This window comes from Lotus japonicus, chromosome 3 (assembly GCF_012489685.1).
Source record: "Lotus japonicus ecotype B-129 chromosome 3, LjGifu_v1.2".
Classification (NCBI taxonomy): domain Eukaryota; kingdom Viridiplantae; phylum Streptophyta; class Magnoliopsida; order Fabales; family Fabaceae; genus Lotus; species Lotus japonicus.
In genome coordinates this window covers 5,668,631-5,688,864 of record NC_080043.1, presented here as the reverse complement: position 1 = coordinate 5,688,864, position 20,234 = coordinate 5,668,631, and the positions used below count along the sequence as shown (strand labels likewise).

The 20,234-nt window shown below is 37.3% G+C and overlaps 3 protein-coding genes across 3 annotated transcripts; 2 read left to right on the top strand and 1 right to left on the bottom strand.

The window, feature by feature from the left end:
• The first annotated feature begins 425 nt into the window (after positions 1 to 425).
• Positions 426 to 9,325, top strand: LOC130744059 (SCY1-like protein 2 A). The gene is made up of 14 exons (XM_057596251.1): positions 426 to 1,160; positions 1,508 to 1,612; positions 1,920 to 2,030; positions 2,672 to 2,854; positions 3,470 to 3,596; positions 5,167 to 5,228; positions 5,318 to 5,404; positions 5,729 to 5,815; positions 5,901 to 6,014; positions 6,124 to 6,252; positions 6,621 to 6,683; positions 7,486 to 7,647; positions 7,761 to 7,879; positions 8,012 to 9,325. The coding sequence occupies exons 1-14, from the start codon at positions 669 to 671 to the stop codon at positions 8,952 to 8,954; spliced, it is 2,784 nt and encodes a 927-aa protein (XP_057452234.1). The 5' UTR covers positions 426 to 668; the 3' UTR covers positions 8,955 to 9,325.
• A 1,089-nt stretch (positions 9,326 to 10,414) lies between these two features.
• On the top strand, positions 10,415 to 12,288 carry LOC130744060 (probable anion transporter 5). The gene has a single exon (XM_057596253.1). It carries the CDS (start codon positions 10,616 to 10,618, stop codon positions 11,948 to 11,950), a length of 1,335 nt encoding a protein of 444 aa, XP_057452236.1. The 5' UTR covers positions 10,415 to 10,615; the 3' UTR covers positions 11,951 to 12,288.
• Positions 12,289 to 13,492: 1,204 nt separating this feature from the next.
• Positions 13,493 to 15,986, bottom strand: LOC130744061 (peroxidase 17). Its single transcript, XM_057596254.1, has 3 exons — positions 15,467 to 15,986; positions 15,175 to 15,366; positions 13,493 to 14,433 (listed from the first exon to the last, which is right to left on the bottom strand). The coding sequence occupies exons 1-3, from the start codon at positions 15,698 to 15,700 to the stop codon at positions 13,798 to 13,800; spliced, it is 1,062 nt and encodes a 353-aa protein (XP_057452237.1). The 5' UTR covers positions 15,701 to 15,986; the 3' UTR covers positions 13,493 to 13,797.
• Positions 15,987 to 20,234: the final 4,248 nt, after the last annotated feature.

Sequence of the window (20,234 nt, the reverse complement as noted above, 5' to 3'; positions counted from 1 at the left end):
TGAAGATGAGCTTTTGATGGCTTGAAGGAGGAATTTTAGGCAGGTTGTTTGTAGGTCAGATGGTTCGAAGTTGGTGGATGTGCTAAAGTGGAATCGATACGACTTCCATGTTTATGAAAGTGCTATGTTGGATTTGCATATTTTCATATCGCGAGACTATGATGTTTATATTGATCATGTGTTTTGGCAAGCCAACGTGCCGCCAGATAGTCTTACCGGGCTTGGTGTGAAGTTGCATTGCACTATGACGAAGTTGGATTCCTCATCACTTTTAGTCTTGCCTCTTTCAGCTAGGATTTTTTTTATGGAAGAAATTTGTTACTTTTGTCTATAATATTAAAAATGCCATTTATGCTTGTTATTATTTAATGGGAGAACTTGATGAAAATTTAGTAAAAAGAAAAAGAAAGAAAATGATGTAAGTTTTTTCCCATTAGAATACCGTAAAAATGAAACAGGCGAAGCAAGCTGACGGGTAGAAAAAGATGACGACTTCAAACTTCAACACGGAGAAGAAACAGAGAAAAGGAGACACAGAACTATAACTGGTCGTCATCGGAGGCTTACTCTGAATCTCAAATCCACCTTCAAACTCTCACCTCCACCGCCGCATCAGAAAATAACCGCATAACACCACCACCGACGACCAGAACAACAACAACCAAAAAATGTCGTTGAACATGAAAACCCTAACCCAAGCATTGGCCAAGGCATCCGCGGTCATCGAGAAAAAGGTGCAGACGACGGTGCAAGAGGTCACGGGCCCAAAGCCCCTTCAGGACTACGAGATCCTCGACCAGATCGGCTCAGCAGGACCCGGCCTGGCATGGAGGTTGTACTCCGGCCGGGCTCGTGATCCGTCGCGGCAGCACCAGTACCCTGTCGTGTGCGTGTGGGTGTTGGATAAGCGGGTTCTCTCCGAGGCGCGAATGCGCGCCGGGCTCACCAAGGCGGCCGAGGATTCGTTTTTGGATTTGATTCGGGCGGATGCGGCGAAGCTCGTGCGGCTCAGGCATCCTGGTGTGGTTCATGTGGTGCAGGCGCTCGACGAGAACAAGAATGCGATGGCTATGGTGACGGAACCTTTGTTTGCTTCTGTTGCTAATACTCTTGGCAATGTTGAGAATATTGCAAATGTTCCTAAGGATCTTAGGGGAATGGTATTGCATTTCAATTTCAATTTCATGTTTAATGCCATTGACTATTTAGGACCAGTTTGGATTAGCTAGCTTTTCCATTTAGATAATTGATTGGTTTATAATTAGGAATGATATTATGTTGAGGTTATTTAATAGTCTCATAGTCATTGATAGATCATATAAACTTTTCGCTCTGATACGGCGCTTGTTGTGAAGTTTACCCAAACTGATTTCATTTGATTTTAGTTTAGTATAATGTTCTACTAATTGGACATAACTCGCTGGGTTGCTACTAATTCTGCATTTTTTATGGAATGCTGTATTAGTTTGATTTGCTAGTTTCCTATAAGAAAGCTTTTACTTTGCAGGAAATGGGACTGTTGGAGGTGAAGCATGGTTTACTTCAGATTGCAGAATCCCTTGATTTTCTACACAACCATGCTCGTCTTATTCATCGAGCTATATCACCGGAGGTGTCAACTAATCCTTTTAAGCACTTTGAGTTATATATTTTTCTATTCGTCTTTTGTTTTGCGGCAAGTAGTTTTTCTTTTGATAAAAGAAGAAATTCTGGTAAATAAATAATACCAGTGTGTGCATTCTAATTGGTAATGGTATATAGCCTGTAATTAGTTTGGAGATTTCTTTGTAACAGAGCAACGAATTTATATAATATTAATTTTCTTTCTACTTTGGAAAATTTTCTGTAGTATCATTATGCACCTCTCAAGAAATTGACTTGCTTTTTGGTTTATTGAATACAAATTTTAATCTTTGCAGAATATTTTTATTACCTTGAGCGGAGCCTGGAAACTTGGTGGATTTGGTTTTGCAATTTCTACTTCTGAGAACTCGGGTGACTCATCTCATCTGCAAGCCTTCCATTATGCTGTGAGTTGAACATTTGATAAGATTAGGATTTACTATATTGGTATTGCTCACTTGACATGTTCAATGGGTTAAATATCATTATTTTGACATTAACCTACTGTTGCATATGTTTCCTTTTTCTTTTCTTAAGCTCATCTCTATGCATCTTTGTTATATGTTTGGTTAATTCAGTGTTATTATAGTACCAATCATATTACTAAGTGTCGTGCACTTTTTTTTGCATATAATGGTTGTTTTCATCTTTATCAGGATCTCATCTTTTTTTTTTCCTTGGATCCACTTCTCGACCACAAATTTCTGCTTTAGCGATAAGTTGTAACCTTTAGTAACCTTGTATGCTTTTACTTAGAGTGTCTCTGCATTTCATACCTATGTGATTATTCTTGGCACATGATAGTGTATCTGCATCGTAACTTATGCTTTTCTCGATAATGTTTGCAATGTCTGCATATCAAGTTCTAAACTAGGATTTTTTTTTTTTTGACGTTACTAAACTAGGATTTTTGACAAGGCTGAAAAATGATATTATATCCAAATAAGAAATTATACTATTTTACATTTGTATCTTATTTGCGTCCTTAGAAGCAAAGTAAAATTTGCTTAAATGACTCATGTCTTATTTCACTATGACTGCTGTACAGGAGTATGATGTTGAAGATTCTATTTTGCCCCTTCAGCCATCACTTAATTACACAGCTCCTGAGCTGGTGAGAAGCACTGGGTCTTCACCTGGGTCCTCTTCCGATATTTTCAGTTTTGGATGCCTTGCCTACCATTTAATTGCTCGCAAGTCTTTGTTTGACTGCCACAACAATGTGAAAATGGTATATATAAATCCTTTGTCTTCCTTTTTCATAGACTGGTAGTGGTGTTTGAAACAATGAGCTTGATATTTGGAAAAGAAACTTTAGTCAGAATAACTTGTTGAAAGAGGTTTTATGTGACCGTTGAATCTTGTTTATATATACAGGAATCAAATGTCTGCTTTTTTCAAGCTTTTGTTATTTGCAATTAGGTTGTTATGTAGCTAACTAGTTAGTAAGCAAGGTGATTGCTATTATAGTGTACTCTAGGTGTATCACTTTCAATATGTAAAAGTACTAAAATACCACTATAATGCTGTGATTGAAGTCAATACTGAAAATAATTTACATGACTTTGAGGTTTTCGATGTTCTTTCAGAATTTTCATAGTAGGTGTTCATGCATGTAGTCTTGAAAAGAGATTGTTTTTTAATATTGCATACATCCAATTGGATATAACCGTAAAAACAAAAATTGTTCACTCTTCATGTTTTGAATATATTATTATTCTTAATTATATATTTAGATAGAAACAACGAAAATTGACTACAGTTTCATTACTTAATAGTAATAACGTAGGCTATATTATTCATTCATCAGAAGGTGATAAAAAAATTTGCTTTTGTACTTATGCAGTACATGAATACCCTGACTTACTTATCCAGTGATGCTTTCTCATCTATCCCGTCGGAACTAGTTCCTGACTTACAAAGGATGCTCTCTCAAAATGAGTCTTTCAGGCCAAATGCGATGGATTTTACAGGTGAATTTAGCTTTGCAAATCAATTCAATTTTTCATTGCTTCAATGGAAAACAAAAAAAAAGGCCTGACACAAAATATTTAAAGAGTTTTCTCAGAGAGTTTCTTGTAAATGAAATTCTGATGTGTTCATTAATGAATTTTTGGATTCTGGTCTGGGGAGGAAGGTCTTGATTATGTCAGATGTGAAAGTATTAAAGTAATTGATCTAAGACTTCAAAGTTAGCGACTGGTGAATTGGCTACCTTGGCAGGGAATTGTTAGGACGTAGAAGCTGTCAGAGCCTAGAATATTAGTATTGTTATCATGCTAGAAGTCTTGTTAGGTTAGTAGTTTTATTGGTCTAGACTGGTGCTATTAATAGTACACTAGTAAACTTGTATAAATAGTTGTAACTTTGCATCTAATATCAATCTGACATGACATCATCCATTCAGAATATTGTTGAGAGCCTCCCCTCTCTTTTCCCCTTTTTCCACTAGTTTCATTTCTCCTAGACTCATCTGCATTCTGCTGCAGCCTTCCAGTTTCTCTATTTTCTGGTCACTTTTTTTGCGAAACAGATGTTGCCATTGTGTTTGGAGGCTTCCATTTGATGGTCTTGTTAGAATTGCCATGGAGCTCTGGATGGCTACTGTTTAAGAAGCTTCCTTTGGCTTAGAGTGTGTGGTGAAACTCATCACTGTACTTTCCCATGTAATAGTTAGTCATCTTGAACTTCAATCGGTTAGAAGGAAACTTAAGAGCCGTCCTCTGTTAGGAAGGGTGTTCTTTGTTATAATAACAGTCACCTTTTGTTGTCTTAAATTACTTGCCTCTTATTTTTACAAAGGGAAGGGAAATGCACTTTAGAAATTAGATGTGTCATCAATGCCATATGAAAGAGTGAAAGTGAGGCTGTTGCTATCAACATCCAAAGTCAGCCTTTTCTCCTTTTAATTTGGCATCCTGCTCACCTTTTTCCTTGAAGAAAACCAAAGGTACATTCCTTAGTAAAATAAGGAACTAGCAATTGAGGAATCTAGGAACCGCGGAGGTTTGATTCACACCCCATATTTTACTGTGGTGAATGAAGTGGACTTGTCATAAAAAGTTATGGCCTGTTTGTTTAAGCTTAAAAAAGGTGATTCTATTATTTTAGAGCCTTCAGATAATCCACTGAACATAATATTTCTATGTAGCTCAAATGCTATATGTCAAATAACCACTTTATCCCAAAAGCTTAAGCTATTGGGTAAGGGCACTTTAATGGTTTTATATTATATTCTAACACGCCCCCTCACGCAAGAGCCCTTTGGGCTTGAAGCGTGGATAAATGCACAGGCCCACCTACCATGTGCTTAATTAAATTCCACTTTTTTAATTAGAAAGTGAGGGGAGCAAGGATCGAACTCTAGACCTCTCGGTCATAGAGGCTCTGATACCATGTCAAATAACCACTTTATCCCAAAAGCTTAAGCTATTGTGTAAGGGCACTTTAATGGTTTTATATTATATTCTAACACTATATTTCTTTGCTCCTTTATTATTATTATGATAATCTTTACCGGATATATGCCCTTCATTTTTGCAGGCTCGCCATTTTTCCGAAATGATACTAGATTGCGTGCTCTGCGCTTCCTTGACCACATGCTTGTAAGAATTAAAGTTTAGCCTGTTTGCATCACAAAATTGATGACACGCAGAATTTAGAATTCTTATTGACTTGTCTTCTTATCCTTCAGGAAAGAGATAACATGCAGAAGTCAGAGTTCTTGAAAGCACTGTCAGATATGTGGAAGGATTTTGATGCCCGTGTATTGCGATACAAGGTATGCTGTTCGGCAATGTATCTTATGTGTGTTTCATTTACTTCTGCTGCTTAATTTATGTCACTTTTCTTGTCCAGTACATAATTAAGTACAGTTTTGATCTGTTAATTACTTAGTCTTATGGCCAGTTAGTTTGAAGATTTCGGTTTTGACCTGAGTATGCCATTGTTATCTCCCTATTGCATTTTGGAGTTGTACCACATTGTTAAACTTAACTCCCTTTTATTTTGAAATTGCTTATTTTCTCTGAAGTCTATTGAATCAAGAGTTCTATTCTTTTAGTTTTGTCATGAATGTAATTTAGACAAATTAACTTCTATACAGGTCCTTCCACCACTTTGTGCAGAACTTAGGAATTTGGTGATACAGCCGATGATTCTACCAATGGTCCTAACCATTGCAGAGTCTCAGGTACTAATATCTCTTGTTTTCATCACTTCCGTAAAATGCCTGAATTATGAGTCATAGTTTGACAACATTTTAATTTATTTTTCAGGACAAGAATGATTTTGAGCAATCAACACTTCCAGCTCTAGTCCCTGTCTTGAGCACTGCAGCTGGTGACACATTGTTACTACTTGTGAAGCATGCTGAACTTATTATAAACAAGGTACTTTTGAGCTTATATGCAGTTCCTTTATTTTGAAGATTAAAAAATCCTTGCATCTCTGTGACTATATTTTATTTTTAACTTATTATTCCATTCTTTATGCATTTAGACTAGTCAAGAGCATTTAATTTCACATGTTCTTCCAATGATTGTTCGGGCCTATGATGATAATGATGCACGATTACAAGAAGAGGTCCTGAAAAAATCTGTATCCCTAGCCAAGCAACTTGATCCTCAGGTAAATGCTATACTCCTATGCAACTTCTAGTTATTGGTTACACACAAGTTCTAAAATATCACATATTTTCTGTTGAGTACTTCGTAACTTGGTTTACACGTTTTTTAAGTTATATTGTTACAATGTTTCTAAAATAATTTTTGAAGGAGTCATTTGGAAAAAGAAAAAAAAAATGAGCAGCCAACCAAATGAGAAAATTGTGATATTTGAGGGACCATGAACATATTTAACCCCTTTGAGTTGCTGATTATTCTGTTCAGCCGAATATCAGATAACTGTTAGCCCCCCTCTGTTTTTTCACTCAAACATCTAGTATTAAAGAAGCAACTTCTATGATGTTTCTGATGTCATTCTGTTCTTCCTTTCAGCTGGTTACGCAAGTGATTTTGCCCCGAGTTCATGGACTAGCACTTAAAACGACAATTGCTGCGGTACAATTAAATTTTTGTTTGAACTTTTGCCTTCAGTCATGATTCCTCAGGTTGACATTACATATTTGGTGTCTTCCATAGTTTAGTATAATTAAATCTTATTTTACTATGGTTGTTTATTTAAATGGATAGTAGTATTTTCTGTTTCCAATTTTCAGAGTTTCTTCTCTATTCTTTCTTATTCTACAAATTTCCTTTATATCTCTAAAAAGCTTAACGTGTGGCTTTCCATCATCAATTGATGGAGTATAGGGAGTATTGTGCAACAGCTGTACTGTAAAAGAGCTTTAGTAGTTAACTAAAAGTTAGTTTAGCTAGCTAAGTTAGAAACAACATGTTAGCTATGTGATGACAGTTGCAAGTGCAAGTGTGCAACTGTTCAGCAGCAATATATGCAGTTTCACTATTGTGTATATATATAAACACGCCATGTACACCGAAGCTATTCAGTAATGAAAACTGATAAATTTTTCACTCATTGTCTGTTTAGGTTAGAACCCCTTTTTGTTACATAGGTTTGTACATAATTTTACAAAGTCACATCTATTATGCATTCTAAATTAGAAGATACCTAAATGCTACTTATGATTTTAATTTTATTGTTATTATGCCTTAGTTGTGTCATTTATGTGTGTGTGTATTTTTTGGATTTTACTTTTCATGTTATGATATCATGTTTGTATTTCTACCACCTTTTTCTTATCCCAGATAGGGTCTACAAGTTTCACAACCTTGTGCCTGTGTACTGTTTATTTCACCTTATATGTAAACCTTCAGTCTGTAATTGTCTGTGGTTTGACAGGTTAGAGTCAATGCTTTGCTGTGTCTAGGCGACATGGTTAACCGACTTGATAAACATGCTGTCCTGGATATCTTGCACACTATTCAGCGCTGTACTGCTGTTGACCGTTCTCCTCCAACCCTTATGTGTACTCTTGGGGTTGCAAATTCTATTTTTAAGCGGGTAATATTCACAATGATGGGCCTGATATATGAATTGCAGTTTTTTTAATATTGACTACTACAATTAATGATATATGGGATTGTAGCTGAGTTTGTTTGATTTTTCTCGTTCAGCATGGAGTAGAATTTGTTGCTGAGCATGTTCTTCCACTGCTTATGCCCCTTCTGACTGCTCAACAGCTGAATGTTCAGCAGTTTGCCAAATATATGCTCTTTGTCAAGGATATGCTCCAGTAATCTCTTTTTTCTTTTTAAAAGATTTTAAACCCTCTTTTTTGTTCTCATTTTCATTGTCTGCCTTTCTCTCCATATTCTCCAACAAGATTCTCTTTGAAGTTCTCTCTGAACTGTTTTGTTTCATACAGAAAGATTGAAGAGAAACGAGGAGTGGCTGTGACTGATTCTGGAATCCCAGCTGTGAAACTATCTCCTGCGGTTAATGGCCTTCAAACTGAAGCCCTGAGGACAAGCAGCAGCACTGTTGCTTCAACAACAAAAAGCAACCCCTCTTGGGATGAAGATTGGGGTCCCAAAACAAAAGGAACTGCCTCTTCTGTCCAGAATTCTAATGACAGACCCAGTCAGTCTGTACCACGCAATTCTTTGGGTCAAGAAACATCTTTACAAAAGCATTTACCCTTATCGGGTATATCTGATCAGCAGACAACCAAGTCATGTCCCTCAGTAGATGTAGAATGGCCGCCTCGATCAGTTGGTGTTACCTCACAATTTGGTAATGCTGAAAAGCAAACAACGTCAGCAGGAACTCCACCCACATCTACTCACAAAGTCGATGATCCTTTCGCAGATTGGCCTCCACGTCCTAGTGGCTCATTATCTGGTGGATCTGGAATTTCTAACAATGGTACTTTAGGAATGCCACCACTAAACAAACAAGGGTTTAATTCAATGACAAGCAATTCAAGCAATTTGGGTTTCCAAACTAGCAACCTCTGGTCTGTTAATCCCCAAAGTTCTGCAGAGTCTGCTAGTTTGAACCTAAGGAATGCCAGTTCAGCCACTGGCAACTTGAACAGCAGCCTTGAACCTCAGAATTCTCTTGGGTTCCTAAAACAAAGTCATGCTCTTCCAGCATCGAATGTTTCCAATAATAACTTCAAGTCAACAGATATTGGATCAATATTTTCTTCCAACAAGAATGATCAGATTGCACCTAAACTTGCGCCACCCCCTTCATCCACAGTGGGCAGAGGACGAGGAAGAGGGAGGGGAGCTACGTCAACCACTCAACGCTCTAATACCTCGTCACGTGCTGAGCAGCCACCCCTTTTGGATCTGTTGGGGTAGCTTGCTTCCTTCTATACTGTTCTTTTATCAGGGTGATGAGTTACTGTCGAGATTGCATATTTATGCAGAGCATGCTCTGTCGAATGCTCAGAGACATCTATTGTGGAGGAAACAGTTGCCGAATATCATGCTGGAAACATCTGCTGTAAGAGACATCTACACTGTGTAAAGTTTTTGTTGTATGTGGCTTAGTCTATAGTGAGTTATCTTACGAAAAAAATTGGATTGATTTTTTTTTGATTTTTTTTTTTGCTATATATCACACTTCACTCGTAGGGCATCAGGCAAATTGTATTCAGAGAAAGTTCTGATTAATGTGACTGGGTTGAAAATAATAAAAGCAGTCATTAAGTTCCCCCTGAAACGGGAATGATTTGGATTCGTTATCTATGGTAGACTGCTGTTTGAAACTGTTTGCTGTGAGGCTTTCAGATATCGGAACTGAAAGCTGAATATGAAGCGGTTGACTTTATTTGACTTCAGCAGCTTGTGATTGATATTATTGTGTGAATGCAAACATGGTATAAGAGTGAAGATGTCTTTTTTATTTTCCAAGTACAAATAGTTGAGTGGGTAATGTGATACTTATTAAGCCCCATTATGGTTACATTTGTCCTTGAAAAGGGGGGGTGGGGGAAGCCACATTATGCTTTTTTTTAGGGGAAGCCCCATTATGCTTTTATATGTTGTATTATTTACCTTCTTATTCTATAGGGAAGAGAAGTAATACAAATTAAGAAATGCAATTGATTTTGTTGATTTAAAAAGAAAATTTTACTCTTTTGAACTTTATTCATTACTGTCTCTCATAATTTATTCTGCCACATCCTTTCATCTATTTGGCATTTAAATAATTGTCCATTTAAAGAAAAATATATATTTCATAATAGTTGTCCATCTAAAATTTCAAGAGAGAATTAGCTAGTATTTTTTTATATATAATGTCAGAGAGGAATAAATGAGGAGAAATAAAAATATACTATGAGGGGAGAAATAGAAAAATAAATAATGTTTTAAAAAACTAACAATATTAATTGCATTTCTTAATATGTGTGTTTCTTCTCTTACTTAAAACACATGCAAAGCTTAGAGCATCTCTTAAATTTGAGTTCTTACACTATTCTTGTGGGGCCAAAGTGATCTATTCTTACTTCTTAGCACTATTCATCTAGTCACAAAACTAGTTTTTGATGTTAAGAACCCATAAAGCAAAACATCTTCCACTTGTTGGATCTTACTAAAATCTCCAACTTAACTTTCTCCAATGCTTAATAAGGAAAAACTAGTTCTTAACCAAATAACTCACATATAAGAATCAATGATAAAATTCGTCTTAGTTAAAAAAATAAAAATACAAGAGACTTGGATTTAGATGCATGCTGCCAGGCTGGTAATTCATTTTTGAATAGAACATAGAACATACATAACCAAAAGGAATCAATCAATCAAATCTAAGAACGAAACGAAGAAGAAGTGTGCCGTTTTTAACTTCCAAGTTCGTACTCGTTTAGTAGTTAAGACTTAACCACCATCTCTCTCTCTCTCATTCAACTGTTGACTCGTTTAGCAAAGTCACATTCATCACTGTAATGTAATGTAATGTAATCAATGGTTAACATTTCATCATCATCATCATTCAGTTCCACCATCACTACTCAACCATGAAGAAACTCCCCGTCCGTTACCTCATCGTCCTCCTAACCTTCATCTGCACCTCCGTCTGCTACATCGAACGCGTCGGTTTCTCAATCGCCTACACCGTCGCCGCCGACGCCGCCGCCGTCAACCAATCCACTAAGGGCACCATCCTCTCCACCTTCTACTACGGCTACGCCTGCTCCCAAGTCCCCGGCGGATGGGCCGCTCAAAAAATCGGTGGCCGCCGTGTCCTCCTCCTCTCCTTCGTCCTCTGGTCCCTCACCTGCGCCCTCGTTCCTCTAGATCCCAACCGCGTCTTCCTCCTCGTCGTCGCTAGGTTACTCGTCGGCGTCGCTCAGGGTTTCATCTTCCCTTCTATCCACACCGTGCTCGCGCAGTGGGTCCCCCCGCACGAGAGATCCAGATCTGTGTCGCTCACTACCTCCGGAATGTACCTTGGTGCTGCCATGGGAATGCTGCTTCTCCCGAGCTTAGTCAAATTCCGTGGTCCTCAATCAGTGTTTGTTGCTGAAGCTGCATTGGGTGGGTTTTGGTCTTTGCTTTGGTTCAGGTATGCTTCTGATCCCAAAGCTACTGCTTCTGGTGCTGGTGAAACGTTGTTACCTGTGAATAAGAAAGTTGATGCTGATCGGAAAAAAGGGTCATCACTGGATTCTCATTCTCATTCTCATTCTCATTCAGCTGGGAGAATGAGAATCCCTTGGTTGAAAATCATGACTAGTTTGCCTGTTTGGGCGATTGTGGTGAACAATTTCACTTTTCACTATGCTTTGTATGTGCTCATGAACTGGCTTCCTACCTACTTTGAATTGGGTCTTAAGCTTAGTCTTCATGATATGGGTTCTTCTAAGATGATGCCTTATTTGAACATGTTTTTGTTTTCCAACATTGGTGGTGTGGTTGCTGATTACTTGATTACTGGGAGGATAATGTCGGTGACTAGGACGAGAAAGTTTTTGAATACCGTCGGGTTTTTGGTTGCTTCTCTTGCGTTGATGGTGATTCCGAGTTTTAGGACTTCGGGTGGTGCTGTGTTTTGTTCTTCGGTGGCACTTGGTTTCTTGGCGCTCGGGAGGGCTGGGTTTGCGGTGAACCATATGGATATTGCTCCGAGGTATGCTGGGATTGTGATGGGGGTTTCCAACACGGCCGGGACTTTGGCTGGCATTGTTGGAGTTGACCTTACTGGGAAGCTTCTTGAAGCTGCTAAGGTTGCTAATTCTGATCTTTCGAGCCCGGAGAGCTGGAGGGCGGTGTTCTTCATTCCTGGGTTTTTGTGCATTTTTAGTTCTTTTGTATTCTTGCTGTTTTCTACCGGGGAGAGAATTTTTGATTGAGGTAGCCTTACTAGCCTAGTTACTTTCATGGCTCGGGAACTCTTATTGATGAGGGGGTTTAATTTTTATTATATCTCCTCCATGTTGTGTCATTCTTGATAGGAGAGGTCATGTACAGAGCTCCAGAGGCATAACTCTTAAGCACAGTGTTGATGGTGGTCTATCACAGCTCTTATGATTTTTTTTGTTATTATCAATTCTCCAACTTGTACTATTCCTAGTTAGTAAAGGTTGCAACCTTGATTATATCTTGATTGGTTGTTACCTCTCTTTGTATGCCTTGGATTAAACTCATATTTTAGTATGATTAAAAAATGTGAATTTCACATTTTGAGACATTTAATTTGTTATTGCTAGAACCTCATTTATCAGAAGGCTTTTTTAATCCCTGTCTTTGGTTGGATGGCATTTCCTCCCTTCCCATTGCTGGATTTTCTCAACCAATTATCCAATTATCAGATTAAGATTTCTGGCAGTTATTAGCAAAATATGCAATTGAGCATTAAGGCCTTTAAGGGTTTGGCTCTAGAAACAATTGTCTTCACAATAGTTATTTAAGCAGGGAAGCTTGATCTACATAGAGAGATAAGTAATTGGTGATGTTGGGGGCATATGTTCATGAAAAGGGGGAAAATAATAGACAGTTTAAGAGGTGTCAACTGAGGTGAATTCGGGGGCCAGAAAGTTACTAGTGAATGTGGTTACAAACCCTGCAGGTGCAAGGAAGCAAGCAATCAGCAGGACTGGGACGTGTAAGCACAATGTAGAAGGAAGTTCTAGGCTGCCTGCCTTGTGCGTCAAATGTGAATGATGCTGCGACTGTTTGGTAATGGTCATGGGCTATTGATTAGGAAAAGAATAATGGTATTCCTTCCAGCAGAAAGGCGGCCTGTGACTGTGATGGTCTGCAAAATGAGGTATGGCTATTTGTTGTATGCCTATGTTGCTTGGTAATTTTTTTAGTATGTAATAAATAAATCCCATGTGAAATGTACAATTTCTATTTAAGTCAGCTGAATTGCTTCTCCTGTTGAGCTATTTTTCGGATCATACTAGACTACATTAAAATGATCACCGATAAATTAACATCACAGTTAGCGGTTTTGATGCAGCCCAGAATTTGCTATCATCATGTTTCTATATGTAATAATAGTTTGTCCTGCGACTCTTTTGACTTTTAAACAAGATGACCACATGACCACCACAACAACTTCACATTGGTCTTCATTTTATTTGTGCTATGTTTTTATTCTTGTGACTTTTAACTACTATTTATAAATTATATAACTATTACTGTCAGCACTGTCATGCTCTTGTTGAAAAGTGTCAAGTTTGCTTTGTCATTTCATTGTTTAGGAGTTTTTAGAGTATATTTCAGATGCTCTGTATCATATCTGCGGAGCATGGGAATTCAGCCCTATTTCATTTTTTTGCATCCTATACTGAGACATTGTAATCGGAGATCATAGAAGAAGGGAGCCAAGCATCAGTAGCCAAGTGAATCTAAGAGAAAACGTACTATACCAATAATAAGAGACTATCTGAAAGCAATGAGTATGAGTAAGCCTGACAAAGGGATAGGTCAAAGCAATCCAGGTACATTTTAAGTTTGTTTCGTAGATTGAAAACCCTAAATAGGATTTGTCTGACTTACCCTATAAAGATAAATAACCTCGTCCTAGATGGATTAATAGAATTTAAGATAAGTGGGGATTGAGAATTACACAAACTATTTTTACTTGAATTTTTATAAATCACACAATTAATGCACCAAGGATGGAGTTATAACTCCATGGGGTAAGACATCCCCTTGAAAATTTGGATGCATCTTCTTAATCCGTGAGTCTTCAGATACAAGCATGTATTTCATCCTTATTCTCCATCTCCTGTTGAGAGTCTGGCAGCAAATGAGCACGGCGAGCATTGACCATCCTGCAATTCCTCCTAACCTCTCCTGGCCGACCAGACTGCAAGTCACCCATTTTTAACATCCCTTCTGCAAATGCTTCGAAAAACTGACTTTGATGTGTACTATAAAACCTCACTAACCCCCTTGTCTTGGGGAAAGTGAAAAGTGTTTCATCAGAGTTGAGAAATCCCCTCCCAGCAACCAAGTCCTTGAAATACTGGTTGTCAAACACCAGAGGAGTGGAATCAAGGTTAACTGTCACATTTTGATCAACATCTAGTGGACAAAGCTTGTTAAGTTGTTCTCTATAACTAGGGTCAAGTGCAGGGTCAGGCTTTCCACTTCCAGATTGATTGTAAAGCCTGAACATGACGGAAAAACAACGACCTTGTCCAATAGAGTGAGATCCTGAGAGTGCCACAAGGTCTTTCACTGTGAGGTTGTATTTCTGGAAGAGGTCAATAAGAGCGGTTGCATTGGCTCTTGGGCTGGGCATGATGTTGTCTGAGTCTTCTTGACTGGCAGTCAAGCTGTCCAATCTTCCCAACCTCACTTCCCAGTTGGGTCCTCCTGTCTGCAATAGACACAGGAAAATAGCTCAGCTCACCATGGTAAGGTATTAACAATTAATTTCCCTGGTGAAACACAACATTTTAATTTACATGGAATAAATTACAGACTTTCTTCCTTCACCAAGAAATGCTGTCACTGGAGAAACTCAGAATAGTTGATAGTTCTGAACATTTAAAATGGGTAAATTTCTGGCCAACCACATATTAATTTACCATGTAATGGAGACAAAACTATTGAGTGTTAGTTCATTTTTGTCTTGAGCTGCATGCTTATGTCAGTTTGCACCGGGGCCAATGAATATCCGAACATGCCCTTTCTAATGTGAGGACATAGAGCATGCTTGCATTTGCATATGAAGGTCTTAGTCCTTTTATCACAGTTACAATGAACGTGAAAGTACTTTATAACAACAGATGAAATGTGGAGCTTTAAGTACTTCAATAGAAATTTAAAATAAAGATTTTTTTTGTTACAAAATAAAAGAACTATGGTAATTTACCTTGGAATTTTCTAGAGTGCTCCTTTCTATCATTCTATGTTTCATAGAAAAATGAATTTTCATTGGACCAAAAAAAAAGTAATTTCTATAGGTCATCTTGGAAAAAGTTGGAAAATATATTAATGAATTTTTAATAAAAAATATGAGAAGAGGAGAAATACAAATTTATCTATATGAGAAATCCAATTATATAAGCCATAAATAAAAGAAGAAAAATTAAAAGGCAGAGGTGAGAATACCAACCAGTGCTACAGCATCTCTAGAAGCCATGATTATGATATCAGCACAGGACACAACTCCAGGGCACTTCTTCTCAAGTGCTTCCTTGATTTCATCAACAACTTCAAATGATCTCAGTGAATTTATATTTGAGAGGGCCAGTTTTTCCCCAAGCATGTCTGGTGTATCATCAAGCAACATGGAAGCATCACACCCCTTCACAAACCCAATTACCCATTAACAGAAAAATCAAGTCTTGCCGCTGTTAACATAAAAAGATTGAATTTTGATGCTAAGAGTAGTGAAAAAAGCTTACATTGACAAAGCAATCATGGAACTGGAAGCGCATAACAGAGGCAACACTTCTGGGTTCCCTGAAGAGGGCCTTCTTCATGACATCTTGGACTATGTACTCAGCTTCTGGACAAGTGTTTGAGTAAAACCCAGGTCGGAGATCCGATGATGATGTCACCAAGGATGTTGTGTGTAGAAGGAAGATCAGAAAGAGAAGAAGCATGGTTGTTTGGTTGGTGGGTGGAATCTGAAACATGGTCCCCTATTTTGAGTTTTCTATGAAAGTGAAAGTGAAACCCTCTTGTATCTTGATAGACCAACGTGTGAGTGTGTGTGTTTTGTAACTTTCCCTTCAATTATATGTGTATTTAATGGGAGCTAGCTGCAGCAAATAGCCATAACTTTGTGGCATAGAATAATTGGACCTGTATGCAATTTGCAATGGACGTTAGCAAATTACATAGCTTCCGTTACAGTGAAGAAAAGGACACAGGACATTTTGTAATGAGGATCATTTACATTAAAACACAATTTTTTCCCTTCTGGACTGTTCCCAAAGTGGAAAGCAAACAAGTGTTCCTGATAAGCATTGGCAGTGATTCCCACAATTTCAGTATGGATGCAATAATTACAAATTAAGGCGACTTTGAAAATATGAGCCCTCAGTAAAAGCAACTTTTGACCCTCGTTTTTACTAGTGGTCTTCTTTTATCTTCTCATCAAGTTGATGAAATGACTTTTGTCAACACATGAAGAAGTACATTTCTGCTATCATACGAGCACTACTAGTTAGACATGTTTGGACTTTGGATTAACTTTTTTTTCTGATAAATCAATTATGATTATAACACCTGAAAGTTACTCACAATCTCTTAGAGAGTTATTAGAATATGAGTTAGACTTAATTTTACCTTAAAAGCTAGTTAGAGATGAAAGTTGTTCTACCATTTATAATGACTATTTTAGTTATATCTTTAGTTAATGTCGAACTTCTCAACACACCCCTCATGCGCCCAGGACCGAGTACCAGAAGCGTGAGATTTACATGAATGAACATTTGGAGGTAATCCATATATAGACAATTTAGATAGTCTTCGGTACCATATCAGAATTTGTGTTATGTCTAACTCTACCCTAAAAGCTACTTTATAGATGAGAGTTGCTCAACTCTTTATAAAAAAAATTTGAAGATGTGTGAAGTGAAGTCAACATGAGACTCCTAAAGACTGTCAAAAAAAAAACATGAGACTCCTAAAAAAAATCAATGAGAAGAATTTTCGAACGTGCATTTAGTATTGCCTTAGGAATGACAAAATGCAACTATTGTTGAACTAGAGAACATGAAGAGTTGGAACCCACTTTCCGTGTGAACTGATGCAGAATTGATAGAACTAAAATCTGAAACTTAGGATTTCATGTTCTGGGTTTCCAACATGTCATGATTTCAAGCTCAATTATCCCTATCCCAATTCCCAAGCTATGCATTAGATTCCTTGCCGTCAAACACTAACACCAAAAACAAAGCAGAGTCTATTTCTCAAACCAAAGAAAATGCCTCTAAATTAACATAGATTTCACTACTCAAGTGAACAAGACAACCTTTAAATTGATGAAACACAAAGGATAAAGTAATTCAGTCAGTGAGAACTTTCATAAAGCAACCAATTAAGACTTCAGAAAAAAGATACCCATATCAATCTTGAAGCAAAATTCCTGATAAAATTAAGGACAATATGAAAACGAGTTGGCAATTGTATTATTATGACAAGTTCTTAATTTCTCTTTAGATGTATGTGATGGGACCAAGACTTAAAACAGGATACAAGGATGGCTTAATAGCACTTTTGGTCCCCCACGTTTAAAAAATGTGCAATAATAATCCCCCACATTTAAAAATAGCATAATAGTACCTCAACGTTTATCTCCGTTAGCAGTTTTGGTCCCCCGGCTCCTTTCCGTTAAAAACTTAACGTTTTTGTGTGACATGACTTTTTTTTCCTGATGTGGCACTCAGACTAGGAGAGAGAAAGGTTTTGGGGGGAAATCACATGCCCCTCACGTGAGAAACACCTTCTCTTTTATCATCTTCTTCCATAAATCTGAAAATCACTAACCCTAATTCCTCTTCTTCTCCCTCAAATCCCAAAATCACCAAAACTAATTCCTCTTCTTCTCCCTCAAAACCCAAAATCGCGAGCCCTAATTCCTCTTCTTCTCCCTCAAAACCCAAAATCGCGAGCCCTAATTCCTCTTCTTCTCCCCCAAATCCCAATATCGCGAGCTCTAACCATGGGAGGATCTTCAGCCACACCTAATTGGAGGGATTTAGAAGCTGATTCGAGTCGCAGGGTACCTGAATCGCACAGAAGAAACGATGGTTCTCATGGGTTGTCTGGCTACAGTACCAGGGGTGGCCGAGTCTCCAGATCTCCAGCCCTCTTGCTAGGTTTAGGGCCTGTACTCGTGTGTGGTGTTAATTGAATCGGTTCTTCTTCTTCCCTTGCAAGTGGCGCGATTACAATGGCAGTTTGGGTTGGTTGGTTGAGAGAAAAGATAAGGAATGAAAGCAATTAAGATTTTGGGTTCTTCTGTCCTTTTGTCACTGCCTGGTTTCCTTCCCCCGTTCCTCTTTCCTGTTGTTCTGCTGCTTTTGAATATCTGTATCTGTGGTGCTTTCCTTCCCTTGATTCTTTATTGAGTGCTAGTCTGTATAATTTGTGAAATGTTGAAAGATCTGGATTTTTTATCTGGGTTTATTTTGGGATTCTAGTGAAGATGAAGATGAAGAAATTTGGGGTTAGATGAAGAAATCTGGGTTGGTTTTATTTTTTACTAGAAATGTATGAAGATGTAAAGATGAATGATGAAGATGAAGATGTAAAGAGGTTAGGGTCACGTGAGGGCATATGAGCTCCTTAAAAAACCGGTTCTCTCTCCTAGTCTGAGTGCCACATCAGGAAAAAAAAGCCATGTCACACAAAAACGTTAAGTTTTTAACGGAAATGAGGTGGGGGACCAAAACTGCTAACGGAGATAAACGTTGAGGTACTATTATGCTATTTTTAAACGTGGGGGACTCTTTTTACACATTTTTTAAACGTGGGGAACCAAAAGTGCTATTAAGCCTACAAGGATATCATTACCATGTTAACAGTTTGCATACTTCAAAACTATACCCATTAGGACTTAAACAAATGCGAAACAGAAAAGCTTGCAATTTATTTAAAAATTTACCTATGATATGGAATTGTAAGAGTAACAAAAACTAATCAATTCACCAGGCAATGACAATATCTGATTCAAGGTTCATACATAAATAGTTTGGGGGAGCATAGAATAGAACTTAGAACCGAGGAGAATCTCTAGGACTCTGCTTTGAGATGTTAGACATAAAGAGGGTTATTCAAAACAGACAATGGCTGAGGAGAGGACTCTGAGAACTAAAAAATAGAAACAATGAACCTCACTTGTTGAAACCACAAATCTTCGGTCCAATAGAGAGTGTCTTTGGTGGTATAGGACGATGTAGCATACGTGGAGAATAAGGTTCTAACTTTTGCATTGCGATTGGTGTGGTGTCAGCAAATTGTAGGACATTCGTGGTGTAGTGGAAGAAAGCAACACAACACAAGGCGATTGGTTTAGTGTAGACAGTTGTCGGGTGATAACTGATTCAAAGTTTCCTTGTTTTCGGATACACGCATCTCCATCCACTAGTATTATCCCCGTTTGTCCGTGCGATGCACGGATAATTTTTTATGAACTCCACTGTTAGTCACAATTATTGAGTATTTGAATTAGAATTCCACTGTTAATCACTTATAAGTTGTTATTATCTTTTTTTTTTTTGAACAGTATGTTTTATCTTTCTTATATATATAAATTAGATGAGTTTCGAATGTTAATTGTATTTGACCCCTGTCGACTTGCACTTTGGCACAATCTTTATTGTAAAAGATGAAAAGTTGGCTGAAATGTAATAACATATTAGACTGTGAGAGATATTTGAAACTAAAAGAAAATATTTTTACACAAATTGATTAACCAACGCTTCGCAGTTTGGCCACATGGTCTTTGTCTTCAAGGAACTTGTTCACAATTTTGAACCATAAATTTAGGGAACAATTTATTATCCACGTATTTGAGATTTTTCTAAATTCACTAAACAAATAGGAATATCTCTTATTATTTTTCTAAAATATTATATATATATATATTTATTTATATATATAGTGTTGACAATCAACCTCTCTCAACATGTACAGAAATATCTCTTATATAACATATTTTCTCATCTTTAGCTCTAATAAAATAAACAGATAAAAAAATTATTTTGCAGATGCATTTGAAAGAACTATAAATATATTATAGCTTAAATAAAAAAAAAACATTTTTCTTTTCTATTGCAAATACATTTACCATTTTTTATACTTTTTTATGGGATTATGAAAAAAATACAGTTAAGGTAAAATGTTTGATTTTAATAACACATTTTCAATACACAATTAGAAATTAAATTGATTATCCAGCTAGAAAAAACCAAAACACAATTTGGTATATTAAGCAAACCCACAGCTCAATAATCAGACCAACTGTTTCCAATATCCTGCCAAAACTAATACAACACTAACAATACGGACTGAAACGTGTGTAAACCATTTAAGTGAATGGAATAACCAAATGAACACCACATGGTAAAAATTTAAATGAACACAAGGTAGCAGATGACAAATAAATTAGATTACACTACTCTAAAACCAAATTGTATTATCAATAGTTCTTGAGAATAA